Raw genomic sequence first — 22,495 nt, forward strand, 5'->3', positions numbered from 1 at the left:
CAGATTGTAAAGTGCAGCACCAAATTTGTTCTTTGTTTCTCAAAGAATGCAAGTTTCTACACTGAAGAGATCCCCACAAACCAAAAAGCTGCCTGATGATATGGTCACATACTGCAGTACTGTACACCACAGTTCTATCAGCTGGTGTGTTGTTTGAGCTGGGTCAGTATGTACTACTGTCCTATGTGTGTTGAGCTGTTTTGTCTGGGTTCCTAGTGCTAGGTGTTTTGAGTTGGTGCTTTTTGTGTTATCTTGGTGTGTGCTATGGTAAGTGTTGTGAGCTAGTACATATAGTCAGAGCTGTGCTGGAGTGTTCAGTGGTGGTTTTGCAAGCTGGTATGCTATGAGTTGTGTTGAGTGTTCTGAAGTATTGTTATGAGCCAGTGTGTAGTGAATTGTATGCTATGCTTGGAGTTGTGAACGGGTCTACCGTGAGTTGTGTTTACATATGCTTTGGTAAATATTATGAGCCAGTGTGATATTGTAAGTTGTACTGGCACGTGATATGGTAGGTGTTGTGAACGAGTATATTGTGAGTTGGATTTATATGTGCTTCAGTGGATATTGTGAGCTACTGAGATGTGATATGGTAGGTATTGTGAACTGACATATTGTGAGTTGTATTTCTTTGTGCTTCAGTGGGTATTGTGTTAGTGTGATATGAGTTACATTGGTGTGTGATATAGTGGGTGTTGAGAACTACTGTAATAAGCTATGGTAGGGGTTGTGATACTATGAACTGCCTTTGTGATACAAGCCCCATCCTCTGCATATCCAAGAAGTATTGTAATAATGTGGCTCCAAGGCCCATCAAAATAGAAAATCAGAGATGCAGAATAGATTCGTTTCCAGAGCTCGGGCAGCTGACTGGCACAGATGCTGCTTTTGTCCCAGTCGTTCTCCACCAGTGTGAGCACATCAAGCTGGCACAACTCATGTTAGCAGAGCATTCCACAGATTTGAGGGCAATGACGTCTCCCCAGCCTCCCCCTTGGGTTTTTTTTTAAAGAATGTTCTGCATTTTAGGTCCTTTGATGAAGAAAGGGAAAGAGCAACCTTAATGAAATATGTTCATCTCAGTTAGCTGGGCCCATATGAAAGAGAATACTAAAAGACACAATATTTGCCAAAGCCAGCTGAGCTGCACTGAGAGCCATGAAAGGCTCTAGAGAAGGGAAAAGAATACACTCTGTGATTTCTGCATCTCAGGGTCAGAAGACTGCTCTAATCAAGTTGGCAACATCAGCCAGATGTTCCCCAGTCTGACTTAGATGCATTAGAAGAAGAGATGGGGGATGGGGAGGCTAAAGAGAGCTGTTTCTCATCAACATCAAAGAAGGTTTCAGAAGAAGAGGTCAAATTCACCTGCAAACTTTTGGCAAAATCAGCACAGACGGACTGTTCCCTGGAAACCTCCTGCTGACCTGTGATTGTCAGGTAGAGATCGGAGAAGCAGCCAAGAAAGTGGGAGATGGGCAGGCAGGCAGACAACAAGTGGTAACTGTGTCCTCTGGGCCCTCATACCAGGTGGTTTAGGATAAAAATAAGTGGACAGTCCCTGCTCTCAATCAGGTCATGTACAAGCATTCTTTGAGCACCTACTATGCATCCAGTCCTGCTAGGGGATCAGAAGTATTCCCTGAACTCTAAGAGCTTACCATGTATCTGGGAAGATCAGGCATGCAGGAAAGAACGAGTACAAGACAGCCTATAATGAAATACTAAGTTGTGTGTATGGGGGAGGGAGGGAGGAAAGACATATTCTAAGAGCCATAGCAATTCAGAAGGGAGAGTGATTAAGGGGAGCTGGAGGAATAAGAAAAGGCAAATAGGAGGAGGTGGGAATTGAAAAGGGTTTTAGAGGATAAAGAGGATTTGGATACAGTGTGATGGATTTCAGAGAATAAATAGGCACCTGAGTGCTCAATGAGGATTCTGGACTTTGTGCAAACCTTGTGTTTGGACCTCTTCTCATGCTCTGCATCATATTAAAGATCCTTGTCACAAAGGCAGAATGGAAGACTGCAAGAACACTAGAGTTAAAGTCATGATTTCTACATTCAAGAAACATCTCCAGCACTTCCGAGTTCTGTCTTAAGCAAGTCAGTTGGTTTCTGTATATCTCAGTTTCTTCATCTATGAAATGGAGATAACACTTGTATTACCATCCTAGGACGAGAGTTGTGAAGATCAAATGGGATAATGGATTTAAGTGCTACATAATTATCAGTTCTCGACATTATCATTATCACCATCATCATCATCATCATCATGTCTTTTGTATCCTAAATTGCTGTTAGACAGGATTAGATCATTCCACCTTGGCTCAGCCACCACAGCTTTTTTTTCCCTATGCTTTGAATGCTTTCTTCCTCCCTGAGGTTCATAGGAGTTCGGATCCTTTCAGAGTATGCTCTCCTTCTCGCTTTTCCTAAGCACTCCAAATTGCCCCTTGGAAACTGGAAAATTCTAGTACTTGGGGCAGGGACTTCACTCAAGGAGATTTGAGGCCATATGCATTACTAGCAGTAATCTCTTTTGTATGGAGACCAGTGGTATAAGATTTGTGTCCTTTTCTCCCCTAGATTCCTGGGACTTCAAGCAATCCACCCGCAACATCTCACCCACCATCAACCAGGCAAACATTGTGGACCTGCACCCTGCCTCTGTTTACAGCATTCGCATGTATTCTTTCAATAAGATTGGTCGTAGTGAGCCCAGCAAGGAGCTCACCATAAGCACAGAGGAAGCTGGTAAGTCCCTTCATTTCCTAGACTATTCCTCCCTTCTCACTGCTGCCCCTTTCATGAATAAAGTCTGAATTTCCCTTTGGTGTACTGGGGTCAAGGTAGAGGTCCCAGGACCACCAGGAACATACATTGACCAAGTTCATCAACAGCTGGGCAAAGATCCGACTGGAAAGGTAGAAAAAGGAAATGAATAACCACTGTGATTTTGGACAATTCACTTCCCAATTATGGACCTTCATTTCTTCACCTATAAAATGAAGTTAAACTTATAATCTTTAAGGTTCTAAGACACTGTAAGTAATTTTTGTGGTTCTGATTCAAAAAGTCTTCTCCCTGGTAGCTGTCCTTGGTGCTTACCCAGGCTTCCAGACAAGAGCATAAACTTTATATGGCTCTGAGTGGTGCTGTCCATAGTTCTATTCTTTCCTCAGCCCCAGGCATGTTTGAAGAGAATAGATGTACTCTGTCTGCCCAGGCTAGAGCCAGGGCAACAGTGGAAAGATTCCAAGGAATAGTTTCAACCTCTGACTCCTACTAAAAGATGGCCAAATCATCCTTCTTCCCTGAATGGGGTAACCTTTTCACTCTGGAGATTTTGATGAATTGTGGTGCTTGTGGGCAGACACCAAACAAAAAAATATAGACTTTTGCAGTGCTAGGAACCAGAGTGGGACAAATTCACATGAGACCAATAGATGTATCTCTAGTTTTCTTAAACTCTTAACCATTAGGTGGTCTTCCATGTCTTGGTTCTCCCCCAAAAGGCCGGTGGCACTTCCTGCCATAATTTGAAGGACACTAAAAGTAACACCCTGCTTGAAATCTGAAATTCACTCTCCACCCTCAGCCTACCAGAGTACCAGAAATTCTCAGCACTAATGTCACTGCTTAAGGATGAAAACCCATTACTGCCCACAGTCACTAAAAAGAGCAGAGTCCTAAGGGACTAGGACACAAGTTGTAAAAGTTTTAGTAGAAGAAGGGGTTAGAAGCATAGGTGCATTATGCAAAGCTGAGTGAGTTCCTACAGCTAAAGTCCCTTGAAAGGCACTTGAAAAAGTTGAAAGAGGGTGAGTGTCAACAAAAGAAAGAGGTCTTCTGAGGTACATACATAAGGGATTTTCTGCCTAGGCATAGCCTTATGGTAGCCACCAAGTCTGATTTCTCTCTCTGAGTAGAAAAAGTGTAGCACCTGACTTACAAATTAAAACACTATCCCTTAAGCCTGTTGCTCTCTGCCCCACCCTCAGTATACAACACCTTTCCTGACAAGGGAAGGTCAACTGTTACCTCCCATGGACAAATGAGCAGCAGGTCACCAGAAGACTCAGGCAATTGTTCCATTATTGTCCAGGGCAATGACTTCAAGGCCAAAGAAAATGTCCAGTCCATCTTTTTCACCATATGCTCCATCTCTATATAGTCTCTAGATTATCCGCTTATGTTTTTTGTGTCACTGAAAATGACTGACAGAAGTTTTTTCATTGTTCCCTGCAGAAAATTAGTTTCAATTCAGTCGTTTGCCCTCATGGTCTTAAAGTCCTAGGGTTGTCTACAGGTCATCTCATTCAGCCCTCTGCTTCTAGACTTGGTAAAACTATCCATGATTCTACCCACATTGCCTCGAAATTCAGATTTATCCAGAGAAATTTATTTCATGCTTTTAAGATTCCCTCAGGGCCAAAGATACCCAAATCTCCATTGATAGACTGTTCTAGTACTTAATTGCTTCCTGCCAGGAAGTTCTTCCATTTGTCTAAATCAAATCTAACTTGCTGTCATTTCAGCAATTTAAGGGAAGCAAAAGAAGAAACGATATTCTCAGGGTACTGCTACTTTCAGTGCGAAGGAGTGAAGACAAAATTAAGGATGTTTCCCTATTATTAAGCATTTCTCTACTTTCAAGTAGGGTATTTGGTACCTTTTCTGTCTTTGGACTGCCCAGGTGAGGAAGAAAATAGAGACAGGGGAAGTCTTTCTTCTGCTTCCTGACATGACATAACTATGCTTTCCCCTCAGCTCCTGATGGACCACCCATGGATGTCACCTTGCAACCTGTAACCTCCCAGAGTATCCAAGTAACCTGGAAGGTGAGTGGAGTTGGCAGGAGCTTTGCAAGGAAAACCTCAGAATGCATTTCTTCTATTTGGATTACGGATTTTCTGACCCTCACCCTTATATATATACACTGTCCTGCAGAATGCTCCCTAGTCTTAATAGTAATATACCTAGCAACCTGAGAGGCAGCAAGATGCCCAGAGGAGTACAATACTGGGTTGGAGGATTATTTTCTGTTTAGAAGATTATTTTTTATTTAGGTTACTAATTTGCCACTCTTTGATTCCTTTTAATCCCACTGCCAAGTTCCTCTCAGATATAGTAAAATTAAGGGAGGGAGGAGCAGGATGTGATTCAAATATCCAAGGTTATCAGAAATCAGGAAGTAAGGCCTCCACCCTCCACCATGAAAATGGACAGAGAAGATAGGTATATTGCCCAGCACTCTAATCTAGTCTGGAAATGTACCATCATCATTGATTACGAGCTGGATTTGGTTTGGTATAAACTTCAAAAAGGCAATATATATTATTATGAAAACTGTACTGAGGATCAGAAAGTCACCTAGTTAGAAAGGACCCTAGTTTCATCTCCATCAACAAATGGTATAGCAGAAAGAGCCCTGTGCGTAGATAGAATCAGGGAACTTGGGTTTAAATTGCGGCTCTGCTTCTTTCTAGCAGATTCTCTAGTTATTTCACTCTTCTGGGTCTCAGTTTCCCCATGTGGAAAATCAAAGCTTTGGGTCAGATGATAGCTTTGATACCTTCTAGCTCTAAATGCTATGATCCATGAACTAAACCAGTCTGATCCAATTCAACCAGTACTTGTTTAAGTATCTAATATGCATGTAAGAAAAGACTCTGGGGGCCAAGGGGTATCAGGGAATTCATGGACAAAATTAAAATCTACCTTTGCCCTCAAGAAATTTACATTCTACTGGGAGATAAAACATGTAAACAGATAAGTATATGCATGATTATTTGAGGAGAGGGAGAGCACTAGAACCTGTGGGATCAGAAAAGATTTCTCCTCTCTTCAGTGGCATGAAAGCTGACACATGAGCTGAACCTTGAGCAAAGTCAGGGATTCTACAAGATGCAGGTTAGAGATGCATTCAAAGCATATGGAATGGGGGATGGGATGGGGAAAGCAAAATATATGAAGAAAGGAGATGGGATATTGAACTTGGAGAACAGTAGATAGGCCAATTTGACTGGGATGGAATGTGTGTGAAGGGTATTAATGTGAAATAAGTCTAGAAAAGTGAGCTGGAGGCAGACTGTGAAGGACTACTTGCTATGTGTTCTTGGATAAGAACTCAATTCAGCAAACATTTATTAAATACTTAATACAAGACAAGAAGGCACTCAAGCTTCTGAGGACTGATTTCTCCATCTGTAGAATGGCGATGAGAACATAGTCAAAGAATGTCAGAACTGATAGGAGGAACCTTGGAGATCACTTGACCCTAGGCCAAGCCCTCATTTTATAGGTGAGAAAACTCACACCCAGAGAAAGTGAAGTGACATGCCTAAGGCCACATGTTGAATTAGTAATAGAACAGGAGGAAATAGAACCTAACTCTTTGGGGTCCAAAGTCTGTCCTGGACAGACTTTCCACTATCCCAAGTGGCCTCCACCCTGTCCTCCCTATATCTTAGGGTAGCTATGAATGAAGAATAGATGAAAATGTTCTATAAAAGTTTAAAGGGGCAGGATTTAGGTAAATAAGGGAAGAAATGGGAAAGGAGAGACACTAGAACTATCTTGCCTATTGAGGACATAAAAGGAATGATGGACAAACTGAGGAATCATATAGTACCCTAAACCAGAGTCTTCCATGCAGGAAAAAGACAAATGTATGATTCTCCTTATTGATCCCTAAATCAGAATAGTGATGATTTGGTGGTGATTTGGTCCTCACCAAACAAGAGAGTTTCCTGGTCTACAGGCTATAAAGACTTGAAGAGAAATACTTTAGCTATCACTTTTTATTCCTCCTGAGTTCCCTAAAAGGGTAGGGTTGGAGCAAGGTTAAGAACAGAACTGAGAATGACTTGCTAGTCTTTCCAAGAGAAAAAATGAAATTATGCCCAACCAGATGATCCAGGACCCACTCTCCCTAAAAGAAATTACAGAAGGGAAGTAGAATGGAGATGTGGACAATCAAATCCTTCCAGGAGGGTACCTGTCAGTAAAGTCCCATGAATTCCAGGATATCCTCAGATTCAGAGCACTGATCACAATTCCCAGAACTAATTCTCATTGACTCAGAGACTCCGAAACAAAACCCATGTCTTTATGCCCTCCTGTCCTGTCTATTCCAAAATTTGTGTCCATCTCTCAGAAAAGTCAGTAGATCCAAGGGAGTAGGGAGGACTGAGCAGAAGAGAGGAACTGATAAATATGTAAAACACTGAAATATTTGGTAACAAAACACAGTCCAGAAAGTCAATAAAAATTTAGAGTCAAATTTATTTCTCCAAAGTCACATAATGAAAAATAAAATTGATTAAAAAGTTAGAACTTCACTATGAACTAGCTGGTCAATAAATTTTGGGTCAGCTTTTCCAGAGATTTCTTTCTTTCTTCCTTTTTAGCACCAAGAAACAGATTAATGAAAAATAAAGATCCACTTGAAAGATAAGTCACTTATTTTAAGACTCTTTCAGTGAGATGGATCATCCTGGTTTTATAACATAAATTTGCAATCAGCCCTATTGATTTCTTAATGCTTCAGAGAAATATTGTTAAGATTGATTTAAAACCTGGGTGTGCATGAGTATGTGTGTGTGTGTATGTGTGTGTATAAGGATACATAAAGGTATGTGTGTGATATGTGTGTATCAGGATGCATGTAGGTATGTGTCAAGATCTGAGGAGAGATGAGAGTGCATGTCAGGGTGTGTGGAAGGACATGTGCTTCTTTCAAGCCATGTGCAGATTCTGTATGAATGCCAGCATGCTTAGAAATGTGAGTGTTAGGGTACATGGCAATGTGTCTATCTGTAGTTTATACATATGTCTGTGCCTCATCTTGATGTTAAGTTCCAAATGCAGAAATGGGCTCATTTGCTGAGTAATAAAGAGAGCCTGCCCCAGTCCAGAGAACTGCTTGATTCGGGACAGAACAAATATTCAACTTTTTGTTAACCCATCTTGTTGAGACAAAAAGAGGCGCCTCTCTACAGTCTTTACAGAGGTGGAAGACTATAGGTACAGAACACTATGTATCCTGCCAGACTCAGTTGACACGATTATTTTTTCTGAACTGCATTTTTCCCTCTCTCCTTTTGTTCTTTGTTACAAAAGATGGCTCTCTGGAGAGGAGAGGAAAGAGGAACATATCTGGAAATGAAGGTGATATAAAAACAAAAGATAACAATAAACATTTTTTAAAGATCTCTAAAAAGACCTTCCTAAATGAAGTTAATTTAAAAAGCCATTTTATGAAGTTAATAGTCTTTTAAAAGAAACAGTGAAATCAATTTAAAATAATACTTTCAATAAAGCGAAAAAAACAGTCAGCCTGCTTTTTTGTTAACCTGATTGTGTCCAAACACAATAAAAGGTGTGTGTTTTTAATTATCTTTATTGTTTTCAAGCTCAGCATTGGTCTTATCTTCTCATTTCTAGATGGGCTCACTTAGTTCCAGTGGGTCCATTTCCCTATGCACAGAGTCATAACTAGCTATTTTCCCTCTGGGAAAACGCATGGAAAACCACCCTCAAACTATGCAAGGGAAGCCAGTGTTCAGGGGAAAGAGAAGAGGAAGCAGCCATGGCTTGGGGAAAAGTGTTTGGAGTTCAGCCACTACACGTCACCTGGTAGCTTCCCACTTTCTTACTAATTCTTTCTTGCTAACTAGGTACTCAGTTTCTACTCAGCCAAAAGACTGCATGTGCTGTCCAAGTGGCTTCTAAATTTTAGCACTCTGAGCCAAAATCCCAGTCATCCTATGCTAATTATGACTGTGTATGGAAGCCTTGATGTTGGAGAGTATGTGTGAGGATGTGTGTGAGTGTGTGTGTGTGTGTGTGTGTGTGTGTGTGTGTGTGTTTCTAAGGCTGACTTAATCCTCATCCGGTGGCATTGAGAGCCTATTGAAACCCAAAGGAAATTCCCACAATCCCATTTTCTTTCCCACGTTCTGGTTGTGTTTCCTGTCCTCATACTTGAATATACCTACCAATCTACAAAATCCCTCTTCCTCAAGTCTTCTCTCTTCTTTATCTGAGCAGTAACAGTGTGTTTAACAGCACCCAGACCAGAGCAATACAGTACTCTTCATATTTCATTTCAAACATGCCACATCTACTCTCTTTTACTCCTGTTGCCTAGTTTCTCCCAGGCCAACAAAGTGGTGAAGATGAGATTCTCCCCAGGGGTGGTAATCTGTCCTCCTCTGTAACCACCACCCCTCTCCCTCCCTCTCCCAGGCTCCAAAGAAGGAGCTCCAGAACGGCGTGATTCGTGGCTACCAGATCGGTTACCGGGAGAATAGCCCAGGCAGCAATGGGCAGTACAGCATTGTGGAGATGAAGGCCACCGGAGACAGTGAGGTCTATACCCTGGACAACCTGAAGAAGTTTGCTCAGTATGGGGTAGTGGTCCAGGCCTTCAACCGGGCAGGAACAGGTCCCTCATCCAGCGAGATCAATGCCACTACACTAGAGGATGGTAAGGAAGGTCAGGGGGGAGTGGAGGAACAGCCAAGGTTGCAGCGGGGTGAGTGGAGCTAAGAAGGGTACAGGGGCTGATTTCAGAGCTGAAATGCCAGAGCCAGGAGACACTGAAAGGGAGGTAGTTGGACCTATTACATTTAGAATTAGAAATACTAAGATCAAAAGCTAGCTCAGATATTTACTAGCTTTATGAACTTGATCAAGTCACTTGAATGCTGTCTGCCTCAATTTCCTCATCTGTAAAATGAAAATAATGATAGCACCTATCTCATAGAGTTGTTATAAGAACTTAATGAGATAATATGTGTAAAGTGCTTGGCAAAGTGCCATATAAAATGTTAACTATTATTATTTGTAATATTAATATTATTGACAAATACTCTTCTGTTCCCAAAATAGAGAACACTAGATAGTACTTCATCCTTAAACCTGAAGAAAGAGAGCCCTTGGTATCCATCAGGAGGTAGTCAAGGATTAGTCCCAGTCCCCTAAAAAGAAAAGAATAATTTAAGACCAGTTTTTTCTTTCTAGAACCATGACAGAATTTCCAGGGCAACTAGGAGGTCCAGAGAACAGCACATTGGATCTAGAACTCAGGAAGACCTGAATTCAAATCCTATCTCCGACACTTACTTGCTACGTGATCCTGGGCAAGTCACTTAACCTCTGCTTGCCTCAGTTTCTTCATCTGTAAACCAGGGATGATAATATCACCTACCTCCCAGAGTCATTGTGAGGCTCAAACAAGATAAAATTTGTAAAGTATTTTATAAACCATAAGGTATTATATAAATGCTAGCTATACTCACTATTTTCCAAAACTGGAGTTTTAAGTACAAGGTCAGTTACAGAACAGCCCCGAATCAGGGGTCTACCTCCTGATAACCAGAATCAGTGACTCTAAATCATAGAATGGTAGAGATGGCAGAACCTTAGAAAATCTTCTAGTTTAACTCCCTCATTTTATTGATAAGGAAACAGAGACTGGGGTGGGGGGGTGTTAAATGACTGGGCTGAGGTCACATGGTAAGGAGCAAAGTTAGAGCTCAATCCTAGCATGTATAACCCTAGAGCACTTTTCACTAAACCCAGCTTCTGTCCTGGGAAGGCAGGCTTTACTATTCCCAGAAAAGAAGCATAATACTAGGTGTGATTTGGGGGTTACCAGAAAGTTCACACATACCCCATGATTCCCCCAGTGTTTATCACCATGCCTACAATTCTACCACTGGAGATTTGTGTTCAGTATCACCATTTTCCCATCTGGTCCTTCTTTAGAAAGTAGGTGCTCTGACTAATGTGGAAATACGTTTAATATTAAATGTAGAAAGGAAAAGTTGGGGGTAGGGAGGAGTGAGAAAGGAGAAAAGAAGGGGAAGAGAAAAGGAAGAAATAGTAGGAAAGTGATGTACATGTGGGGGAGACGAAGAGAGAGAATGCAGTCAAGAATAAGGAAAAGCATAGGTATGAGAAAGCCAAAAGAAAGAGAAATAGACCAGGAGAAACCCCTGGGAAGCCACATGAGGAGCGAGAGAGAGCAAAGAGGGAGAGAGAAGTAAGGAAAAACACTCGTTCATTTATGAGGTGACTGCTAGCCAAAGGTTAAGCTATTTACTTGAGCTGGGGGATTCAGGGTGATATCATTCATCATCTCTTGCCTCTTTAAATTTTAAATTTAGGGTCACCGTTCAGAAGTCTTCAGTGGCTCTAATATCTAACTCTTCATCTGTTCCACTTTGTATGGAAGAACCAGAGCAATCCACCTAAAAAGAAATAATTCTCTGTAGTGCATTAGTGAGAGGAAAGACCGATAAAGCCGAGCCAGAGGGTGGGCTAGATTAGTAATCTGGAGGTTTCCACAACACCTTTGCTGCTTTACAAGTTTAGGACCTAAGAGAGAGGTGTCAGAATGAAATGACAGGGATATGACCAAGGAACAGTGAAAGGTCAACTTTTAACTTTAGAGTAAAGTATGACAGCTGAGGATATATGTCAGGACCACAGTCATTTGGAGCATATGAGGAGAGTATGTACATAGTGATGGTGGAGGATAGCCAAGAGAGTTACAAGGTAAGACTGGATCACATTAAGGTTTAGTCTCATCAGATCAGTTCAGAATTCAAATGACCAATTAAAAAGTAAACGTTTAGGGGGCAATTAGGTGGCACAGTGGATAGAGCATAGGTCCTGGAGTCAGGAGGACTGGACAAATCCAGCCTCAAGTGCTTACTAACTATGTGGCCCTAGGTGAATCACTTAACCCCGATGGCCTCCAAAATAAAAGGACACATGTATTAAGCAGTTACCATGTACCAGGTACTGTGCTAAGCATTGACTTCAGATGCTCCAGTTCAGGATGGAGATGGTAGGATTTCTGAAATATTTTGAAATGAGAAAGCGATCACTTAGTAAATAGAGCTTTTTTTTTTTTAAATGTGCTTTGGAAATTGTTCATCCTTCACCTGAAGTTGAGAGAAAGAGGGTCAGAGGAAGGAGATTTTGGGCAGACTTTGGTCTCAAAGAGATAGTAGGGTGCAAACTGAGATGAAGCAAACATACCAAGTTTATTCCAACATGACTAGTCTAACTCAGGACCTTAGTGAGAAAGGACTGGACAGGGGCCTGTCCTGCCTGTAACCTTCAGCAGCTATTGGCCTCCCATCATGCTGTCTCCTCTTCTCTCTCCTGGGGCCACTGACATTTTCATCAGGAAGAGATCAGCAAAGGCCATGGAGTCATTCCTCCACAAAGAGGGGAGGAAAAAAGTTTCCAGCCACATTTGCTCAGCAGTTTTTCATACTTAATTAAGGCCCTCATTATCCTGTCAAATCCTGATCGTTTCCTGGCAATATTAGCACTCCTCCTGGGGTATTCAAGGGCCCTAGCTTTAACAATGGTGTCTTTTCCATAATTATATTACCTTCATTTTGTTTGAACGGGCTATCTATATTAGTTTATTACACTCGGTCCCTAATTACATGGCACTTATATTTTTACACCTAAGTAATATGAAACAATAATCATTCTCAAAGAGGATCATTAGGATGATGTATTATCATTTAAATGCTCATAAAAATTAGAGTTGCCTCTTGTGGGGCAACAGGATCTAATTACCTTCCATCCAGCTTATATTTCCTTTCTCCCACTCAGAGCAAGGCAGATTAGGTCTCTCCTTTGTCCCTTGCACTCCATCAGGCAATGGAAAGTCCCATTGGTGTTCTACTCAAGTAACACTAGGGGGATCAATGTTCTCTCAAATGCAAGTTGCAAAATCAGAAGATCTGGATGTAAACACTCTTGCAATTCTAGGACCAGACTGTATCAGAGAGATTTAGGCTAAAATTAAGAAAGGTTTCCCTTAAAGGGAGAGGGTAAAAGGTAGTAGAATGGGTGACCAAGGGGGTCCTGTAATCTTCCTCCCTGAAAGTCTTCTCAGAAAGTTTTCTTGTTATCTGGAGCAGTTTTGGTGTGTTGAGGTGTGGCATCAGAGAGATGGACCTTTTGATCCCAGAAAGTCCTGTCCCACCACAGGGGCCATTCTCCCCTTTGAGAGAACATGGGATAGTCCAAGGTGATTCCACTCACCTTTGCCTCCTAAGGAATACAACCCTTTTACCCCACCCCCACCCTTTTATCAGCTTACATTAGGACTCAGGAGTTTCCAGCCCCAGGGGTTGCTCTTTCAATTCCTCATCAGAGTTGGCAATCAATTGATTCCATTCTATTAGGATCCATGGCTTGATATGGTGAGAGCACAGAATCCATCATGGACCCAAAGTCATGATTCTGGACTTTACCAAAAATTTTGCTTTTATTTCTTATATCACTTATTCATCCATGAAGAGCTAACTAACAAACTAAGCATTAGAGTGTAATGGACCATACAAAAAGAGTATGTCAAAGACAATTGTAGAATACATAACTAAATTCTAAGTAGCTCAGGGCAGCAACTAGGTCTCCCTCCAGCTCTGTTCAATGCTATCAAGATCCTGGAACAGGGTCCAAGAGGGAGGATGCTCTAAATCTAGGAGTTATCCTATCAATTATCCTATCTGTCATCCTGATTTTTATTAGGACTGCACCTAACCAAGCTAAAACAGCACTGGGTTTGGATCCTAAAAAGTGGTTGTTCTTAAAAATCTCAACTAAAAGAAGTTCATTGAACCTTCATATTGCTCTTCCCAGAATCTCCTAAGTCACAGTGATGGAATCACAAATAGCTCTAATAGGGTGTTTTTCCAGATATCAAGCTAAAATTCCATCCTTTGACCCTATTTCTGTCCTTCTGGGACAAACAGAATAAGTCCAATCTCTCTTCCAAGAGATAGCCCTTCAAATGTTTAAAAAAACAATTACACCATCTCTAACAAAACTTCATGTTGCTTTATGTCAAGGCCATTCATCATCCCAGCTACCCTTCTTAACATCCTCTAGCTTCTCAGCATCCTTCCTGAAGTATGGTACCCTGAAATGAACACAAAGCTCCACTTGTAATCTGCACACAAGAAGCCCATCATTCCCCTCATTCTAGACATTACAGTTCTCATTATGCAGTAGCTTTCCTGACTGCCCTAGGACCCTACTGAGTCATATTGAACTTGCCATCTACTAAAACCCCCACATCTTTTCTGAGATGAAACATTATCTATCCATATTTTCTCTTAGCTTATAGTTGTGGAGTTTTTTTAACTCAAATATAAGACTTTACATTTGTCCCTATTAACTTTCACCCTATTGAATGAATCCAATTGTATTCTAACATGAAGACTGACAAACCATGGCTCAAGGGCCAAATCAGAAAGTTTTTTGTTTTGTAGTTTGTCGAGCCCTTATTCTAACCTGTTCTTGGTTCATTAGCCCAACGTGTTAGCTATTTGTCCTCCCCGGTTCTGTGACATCTGCATGTCAGATACACGTGATCCTCCCTAAGGTCTAATCTAAAGATGCACTGATCTAGCTTCATGGAGATGACTCACTTATTTGTTTTATTCAATCACTCCCCCATCCCTCAGTCTGATTTCCTTCCCATTCCCCCTGCACAGTGCCCAGCCAGCCTCCTGAGAATGTCCGAGCCCTGTCCATCACTTCCGATGTAGCTGTCATTTCCTGGTCAGAGCCACCACGAAGCACCCTCAATGGTGTCCTAAAAGGCTACCGAGTCATCTTTTGGTCCCTCTACATGGATGGGGGTGAGTACATGGGATTTCAATTTTTAGGATGGTGAGTATGACAGGGTGGGTGTTGTCTTCTGTGATCTAGACCCACATTTCTCTTCCACCCTAAAGGGAGGGAATCTTGCATGATAACAACCTCTTCTGGAAGACAGTTTACTCGAGGGCTCCTTATACTAATCTCAAGGCCAGGCCAGGTGGAAATGAGTATTAGTTTTATATAGTTTTAGTTTTATATACAGCAATAACAGGGAATGATAGCTAAGAATATCCAATGTGTTATATAATCCTTCCAAAATTTTTTTATTTGCTATGGAATAGACAATCTGTCTCCCACCTCCATATTTTCCCACTGGCTGTCCCCCATGCCTGGAAAGCTCTCCCTCTTAACCTCTGACAAGTAGAATTCCTGACTTCTTTTAAGAATCAGCCCAAACACTATCTCCTGAAGATCTTTCTTGATCCACAGCCACCTCCCAGCTGTTAATGTCTAGGGCTACCTTCCACCAACTCTTATATGTACCAACTTACAAATGTGTTGGCTCCTCCATTGGAATATTGACTCTACCAGCCTCATGACAGAGAGGCGATGGTCTCAAGATGTAGAATAAGGCATACATTCTGGGGCCAATTCAAGGAATTTATTTTGCTTGACCATGCAGATTTGTTATGAAGGTTTTGTTTTTCTGTCTTTTTTATTGTTCATTAGCAGAGAGAGATAGAAGAGGGAAAATAAATTCTTGTTATTTGAAAAATTAATTTGAAATGAAAGAATGTTAGCTTCCTGAGGTAGGGATTGTTTTCATTTTTTCTTTATATCACCAATCTTAACACAGTGCTTGGCATGTAGTAAGTGTAACTACTTGTTGATTGATTGATTGATTGAATGAATGAATGAATCCATGAACCAATGAATGAATTGTTTTTCAACAAGCATTTATTAAGTGCAGAAGGCACTGTGCTGGGCACTGGAAATTAAAAAGACAAAGCATCAATCCCTGCCTTCAAAAAGCTTACTTTGGAGGGTACAACATCTGGACAGAGAAGTAATTACAATATCATGGGAAGACCCAAGAACAGTAATAACTCATAGTACAGAGAAATGTGTCTTACAGGAAATGACATCTGGGTTGCCTTCTCGAAAGAAGCAAAAGATTCTTACAGGCTAAGGTGAAAAGGGAGAGTATTCTGGGAACGGGAAGCAGCCTGCTTAAAAACACAAAAGTGAAAGATGAAATTTCAGTTTGGGGAAATAGTTAATCCACCAGTTCAATTGAAATGTATTATGTTTGAAAGGGAGAATATTGTGAAATAAGTCTTGGAAAGGAGGCCAGAGTCAGACTGTGAATGACTTAAATGCCAAATTGAGGAATCTTTATTTTATTCTAAAGGCAATAGGGAGTCATTGAAGCTTCTTGGGCAGGGGAGTGATATGGTCAGTCCTTTGCTTTATTGGCAGCTATATGTAGAATGGATTGGAGAGGAGAAACTGAAAGCAGAGACCAATTAGGAAACCACTGCAATAATTCAGAAGGGAAGTCAAGTTTAACTTCTGAATTATCTTGTCCTCGTGCTAAAATAAGTTTTCATTCCCTAATGCTCACTGGTTCACAATGCATAGACCTGGTCTAGAAGCATGGGAGGTTGCTAGGGGAAGACCAGCATGGGACGGGATGTTTGCTATGAATCACCCACAAAATGGATGACCAACATGCAGGTAATTGGGAGTTGACTGTTTTTACACCATAACTGTACACACAGCCAGATTGCTGGGTTTAGGTTCTCCTTGCCTAGGACCCCATTCATTGTCTAAACAGCTTCCCCAAGTTCTTTCTTCTGTAAAGAATTAGGGAACCTGCAAATTGTTCCCTTAATAGATGTTCTATGCTTTGGAGATGAAGGATATGGGTATGCAAGGAAGTCCTACTGACTTACAGGGTAAGAGTCAGAGTCAACAGAAGGCTGTAGTCTAGGTCACAAGGTGTTGCTTTCCCAGGCCAGCCCTTTTCTTGCCAGCCAGGAGAGCAAAAGTCCCAAGGATCTCAGGTCCTACACTCTGACTCTCCAGTCACTATGTTACTCTGCTCCTCTCTCAAAGTGAGAATCATCAGTATAAGCACAAGGCCAAGCTGGAATGAGGGCAATGTCGAGGACACAGCAAGTATGGTTGGTTCACTTGAAGTAGGAGGAAGAGAACTGTGGCCCAGGCTTTGAGATGGGTGACAGAACAGCCTCCCACAAACCCCATTTATCTTGTGTCTCTCTTTTGGGCAGAGTGGGGGGAGATGCAGAACATCACCACCACACGGGAGCGGGTGGAACTCCGTGGCATGGAGAAGTTCACCAACTACAGCGTCCAGGTACTGGCCTACACCCAGGCTGGGGATGGCGTCCGCAGCAGCGTGCTCTACATCCAGACTAAGGAGGATAGTAAGTGTCCTTGGTCCGAGACACACATACATGTATGTACACACATGCACAAACACATGTGTACACACATACACGTGTGTGTGTGTGTGTATATATGCATGCACACATATACCCTCTCCTTAGCTACTCTACCCAAGGCAGCCTACCTTCAGCCTTGAGCCCTTTGAAGGGGCAGAGACCATGTAGCTGTGGATTGGCCTGACAAACCCCCTGGAAGCCACCATCAGGACAAGCCGTATTTGAATATCCAGAGTGAAGGCAGAGTTATAGTCCGTGAAGGCAGAGTTATAGTCCCTGAAGGACAAAGTCATGCCTAGGGTATCAGCCATTCAATCAGATTCAATCCTACAAGCATTTATTGAGCATCTGCTGAGTGCTGGGTTCTTCTGTACCAGATGCAGGAGATGCAAGGGAGGGAAGTAGGGTGAGATAAATGAAATACAAGACAGGGAGGATTGAAATAAGGGAGAGACAGAGTGCAAAATGTGAACAGGAAAACTTTTTCTTAACTTAAGAGATCAAGGAAAGCTTCATGAAAAAGGTGGCACATGATCTGATCCTTGAAAGAAAAGAATTCTCAGAAGAGGAGCACATTCTAGTCAAGGGGGCTGACTTACATAAAAGCACCTTCATTCCTTCAGCACCTTCTAAGTGAAAAGCTCAAGGTACTAGGTACTAGGGATAGAAAGGAAGGAAATAAGCAGTTATTAAATACTTACTATGTTCTAGGCACTGTGCTAAATGATTTATAAATATTATCTCGTTTGAACTCACAACAACTCTAGGAGATAGGTGCTAGTATTATCCCTTTTTTACACTTGAAGAAACTGAGGCAAACAGGATTAAGTGACTTGCCCAAGGTCACACACCTAGTAAGTGTCTGAGTCTGGATTTAAATTCAGGTCTTTCCTGACTCTAGGCCCAGCACTCTACCCACTGGGGAGAGGAAGTAAACTATGATTTCGTCAGCATAAGGAACTGCCAGGGGAGGAAAGGCCTTGTATCAATACAGGTTCGCCCCTTCTATGAAACCAGTCATCTTACAGTTGGCTAGTGTGCTGGGTTATTGGCACACAGGTGGTATATAACAAAGACTCTTCTTACTAGGCCAAACTGCCTTTCTATGGAGATGAATGAGACTTGGTTCCTACCCTGGAGGAGCTTACAATCTAATACTGATATTGTGCAAGGGTACAAATAACTGATGCAAACAAGAATCTGACAAATACATGAGCGCAACAAAGTTCCTTGAGAGATGCCAGAAAGAATTGAGGGAACAGAAGAGACTTGAGAGAGGGAGCACCTGGCTGCAGCTGTGGAGGCTATTAGGAAGGATGTTGTGTTTTTCCCCCACCACTCATTAACATGCTAAATGAGAGAACAGAGGTTTAGAGAGGCTAGAGGGTGAAGACCTACCCCACACACCCCCACACCCCCCAAAATGAGCCAGTTCAAAAGCAGCCCCTATCATCATCATTCAGGCAGAGGGGGAGGGGTCTGCCCCTGCTCTCATCCACAGGCCTGCCTTTCAAGACTTTTTTCCGCTTCAGAAATGCCCCTCTTGCTCACTGTCTGATTGTATCTGGATCCAAATGTTAGGGGGAGATAGCACCATCCCTGAGACCTGTAAGACTAACCTTCCAATTAAAGTTGTTGCTCTCTCTACACATCCCTCCACAGACCTCTCCCCCATTTTCCAGAAGGTGCAATATTAACAAGCCTGTCTCTTACTGTCATTAAAACCCCACCTGTTTGGTTTCATAGGGTTGGGGCCAAGCCAAAAGTACCCAAGCTGCTGGGCAGCAGATGCTGAAAGGTCCATCAAGGTATTGTTGGGATAAGCTGGTCAAGCACATTAGGGGATTAAGGTCACAGATGTTCAGAGCCAATTCCAAGCCTTCCCCCCCCACCCTACCCCCACTTTAGAGAGTAGAAGCTAAAGGCAACTCCTTTCCTTGATGCCTAAAGGCTGGCCAAAATTGGGGTGCCTGAGAACAGAGTAGGGAGATTGCCTTAGAACCTGTCAAGGATGTGGCTTCTCTTTGCTTCTTAAAGTCGCAGCCTCAATATAGTGCCCACACAGGAGGCAACCCGGTCTTTACACTGCTTTCAGATGACAAGAAACTCTCCCCCTTCTCCAGGAGAAACCCAAAAAACTAAGACCACTGCCTCCAATCTGCTCACCCTCACCATTTATGGGGCAACCCACATGCAGTGAGGAAGGTTGGTGAGGGAAGAGAGGAGGAAGAAAGGGGAAGAAAGATCAAAGAAGAATGTGTTAACTCACTCTGATCATTAAATTAGAATCTCCTGATTCATAAAATCAAAGGATCATTAGACCCGATGATGATGAGACTTTAGAGAGACCATACATCACAGTGAATGAAATGTTGGCTTTGGAGTCAGAAAGACATGGTTTTAATACTATCTCAAACACTCACCAGCTGTGTGACTCTGGGCAACTCCCTTGACCTCCCTGAGTCTCACTTTCCTTATCTGTAAAATGGGTATGGTGATAGCATCTACCTCCCAGGATTGTTATAAGGATCAAATGAGATAATGTAAGTAAATCAGGCTGCCAGTTTTAAAGTGCTAAGTAAATGGTAGCCATTACTATTATCTCTTCCAACACCCTAAAGGCCCAAATTGGTAAAGTGACTTGCTCAAGGTCACACAGGAAGCAAGGGGCAGAAATAAGATTCAAACCCAGGTCCTCTGACCCTAAATCCAATGCTCTTTTCTAATAGACCATGTTCCTAGAAGAGTAAATCCTGCTAACCCAGGTTCCCACAACACCAACAGAGAAGGGAAGCAGAAACTCCACAGGAATTGTACTCAGTGTAAAATAGCAATGATTACCACTGACCAAAAACACTTTTCCTTCTAACAGCTCAGTGAGGGGAAATGGAAGAAGGAAAGGTGGGAAGTACCATGGGGATACACCACAGGAAGGCAAGCAACAAACCTTCCCTGTCCCTAAAGACTGAAAAGTCCTGAGCACTCACAGAGCGTCCATTCAAATAAGGGAGAACAAATAAGTCAACATATAATCCACCAAAATATAGAATTCTGGGGGGAGGGGATTTAAAGAGGGAGTACTCAGAAATTGTGTTGGTGAGTTGGAGAGTGGACTAGATTACTCTTAGGAGGATCTTCTGGAGAGAGTGACCCTGAAATGTGGTCTGATAGGGAGATCTCAGTATAAAAGAGGTAGGAGGAGGAAAAAGACCATCGCCAGCATGTGGGCAAAGGATCCACAGTAAGAGGAAGATAGTCGATAGAATAGGATGGTGTAGTGGATAGTGTACCATGCTTGGAGTCAAGGCAGAACTGAATTCAAATCCTGCCTCAGATACTTTCTAGCTATATGACCTTGGGGCACTTAATCACTCTCTGCCTCAGTTTTCTCATCCTCAAAATGGGTATAAAAATGACCACTCTCTCCCAGGACTGTTGAGATGCTCAAATGAGATCACATATGTAAAGTCCTCTGTGAGCCTTGAAGTGTTATATAAATGACAGCTGCTATTGTTATTAAAGGGGGAGAACCACAAGAAAGTCGGGTGGGTCAGAAAGGCAGATGGAAGGAGACAAGGAGGGCAGAGAGAGCAGAACCTCATTCTGCCCCACAGTCCAGTCCTGACCTCTCTCTGCCCCCAGCCTCAGCCCAGTCACTGCCACACGTTGTAAACTTGGAAGTGTTAGGTAAATGTCGGTTGTTGGTGGTACTCCTCACCTCCCTGGGCTTACCTGACTCTCTTTCCCACTCAGTTCCAGGTCCCCCTGCCGGAATCAAAGCTGTCCCTTCCTCGGCCAGCAGCGTGGTGGTGTCTTGGCTGCCTCCTGCCAAGCCTAATGGGGTGATCCGAAAGTACACCATCTTCTGCTCCAGTCCTGGGTCTGGACAGCCGGTGAGTGAGCCTCCGGGAATGGCCCAGCTGGGTTTTGCCCTCTGAATACCGTCAGAGGTCTGATGCTTCTAGCAGGGTGACACACCTGCTAGAGAGAGGGAAGGGAAGAGTCAGCTTGCTGCAGGGAGGAGAGGGACAACAGAGCATGTCCTGCAGCTAGCTAGGTTGCCACCAAGTAACAAGTGTGTTTCTGGAAACTTCCCAAGATTTTATCCTGGATCACATTTATGGTCCACATGATTAACCCAAGTTCCACATGTCAGAGGGTCACATCCAGGTGGGGAGGATGCAGGATGAGGCCAGGTCCTTAAGAGCCCCTACACAGGCCTCCAGGGTTATACAGGCCCAGAGAATTCTTAGTAAGACCAGAAGTCTGACAGATCAGCACTGACTCAGATACAGTGACATCTCCATCATCAAATCTTCTGGGACAAGGAAAGTCAACTTAGCCTGGAGTGTGTAGAGAGGGGAAGGGATCTGGGACAGGGAAGGGAGGGAATAATGGGATAAGTTCCAGTCTCTTCCATGCTGGCTCAGGAGTAGCCATTACTGACGAAGAAATAATGGACAAACTAAAGTATAACCCAAGGGAGTCAAGGCCTGGGCCTGCTTAAAGAGAGACCCTCCCCCAGGCTCTGATGTCCAGTCACAGAGGGGCAGAGAATGGAGAAAAGCTGGGGAAAGATGCCTTTGTGGAAAGACACAGAAATGATTCCATGGGGGGTCAACAGGGCTGGGGACCCCTCTAAGAGTGATGGGAAATGCATCCAGGTCCCAGACCTCCTCCCTGTGCCTTTTGTATTATTTTTACCTTTTCTGAATTACAAAGTGAATAGTTGGAAGACATCCTCTTCATTAATAGAATAATCACCACATACAAGGTGGAAAATCCCAGGACTAGAGCAGGAATCTTTCCCATTTGAGACTTGAGTTTCTTGGCCCCAAGATGCAATCATGTCAGGAGATACTGACCTCAAAGCATTGAGGCAGGAGCCAGTGGCCGCTATGTTTTGTTAAGTCAATGTGAGTATATATTGGAGTCTGTGTGTGTGAAAATAAGATCATGTCTATACTGAGTATGTAAGTGTATTAGATAAGTACATGCACAAGTATGTGGCCCATGTGTATGAATGTACAAGGATGGGGAGGATCTATTTGCCATGCTGTGTTAAATGGAAACAGAGCCACCCAGGTAGGGCCAGAGGGGCTCTCGCAGATACAGGAGTTTTAACCAGATGCTTTGAAAGGTAATTTCAGGTATAAAAAAAGGAAACTCTGATCACAGACAGAACACCAGGGTCCAGGTGAGCTGTTGCCATCATTTCCCAAGTCATCTGTATCTTTTCTAACCTGGGCACAGACAGGATCTAGAATTCAGGGGTGGGAAACCTTTAGCCTCAAGGCCACATGTGGCCTTCTAGGTCCTTGGGTAAGGTCAAGTTTTACAGAACAAATCATTTCATTAAGGTAATTTGTTCTGTGGAGT

General features: G+C 42.7%; 1 protein-coding gene across 1 annotated transcript in view; it reads left to right on the top strand.

The window, feature by feature from the left end:
* The window catches only part of DSCAML1 (DS cell adhesion molecule like 1), a 519,485-nt gene that overhangs the window by 471,956 nt on the left and 25,034 nt on the right, over positions 1-22,495 (top strand). Inside the window, exons 15-20 of the mRNA XM_072610971.1 lie at positions 2,586-2,753; positions 4,770-4,840; positions 9,252-9,492; positions 14,540-14,686; positions 16,943-17,098; positions 20,870-21,009. Of these exons, the coding sequence (XP_072467072.1) occupies positions 2,586-2,753; positions 4,770-4,840; positions 9,252-9,492; positions 14,540-14,686; positions 16,943-17,098; positions 20,870-21,009 (923 nt within the window). The remainder of the gene's footprint in view (positions 1-2,585; positions 2,754-4,769; positions 4,841-9,251; positions 9,493-14,539; positions 14,687-16,942; positions 17,099-20,869; positions 21,010-22,495) is intronic.

Source organism: Notamacropus eugenii, chromosome 5 (genome assembly GCF_028372415.1).
Source record: "Notamacropus eugenii isolate mMacEug1 chromosome 5, mMacEug1.pri_v2, whole genome shotgun sequence".
NCBI lineage: Eukaryota > Metazoa > Chordata > Mammalia > Diprotodontia > Macropodidae > Notamacropus > Notamacropus eugenii.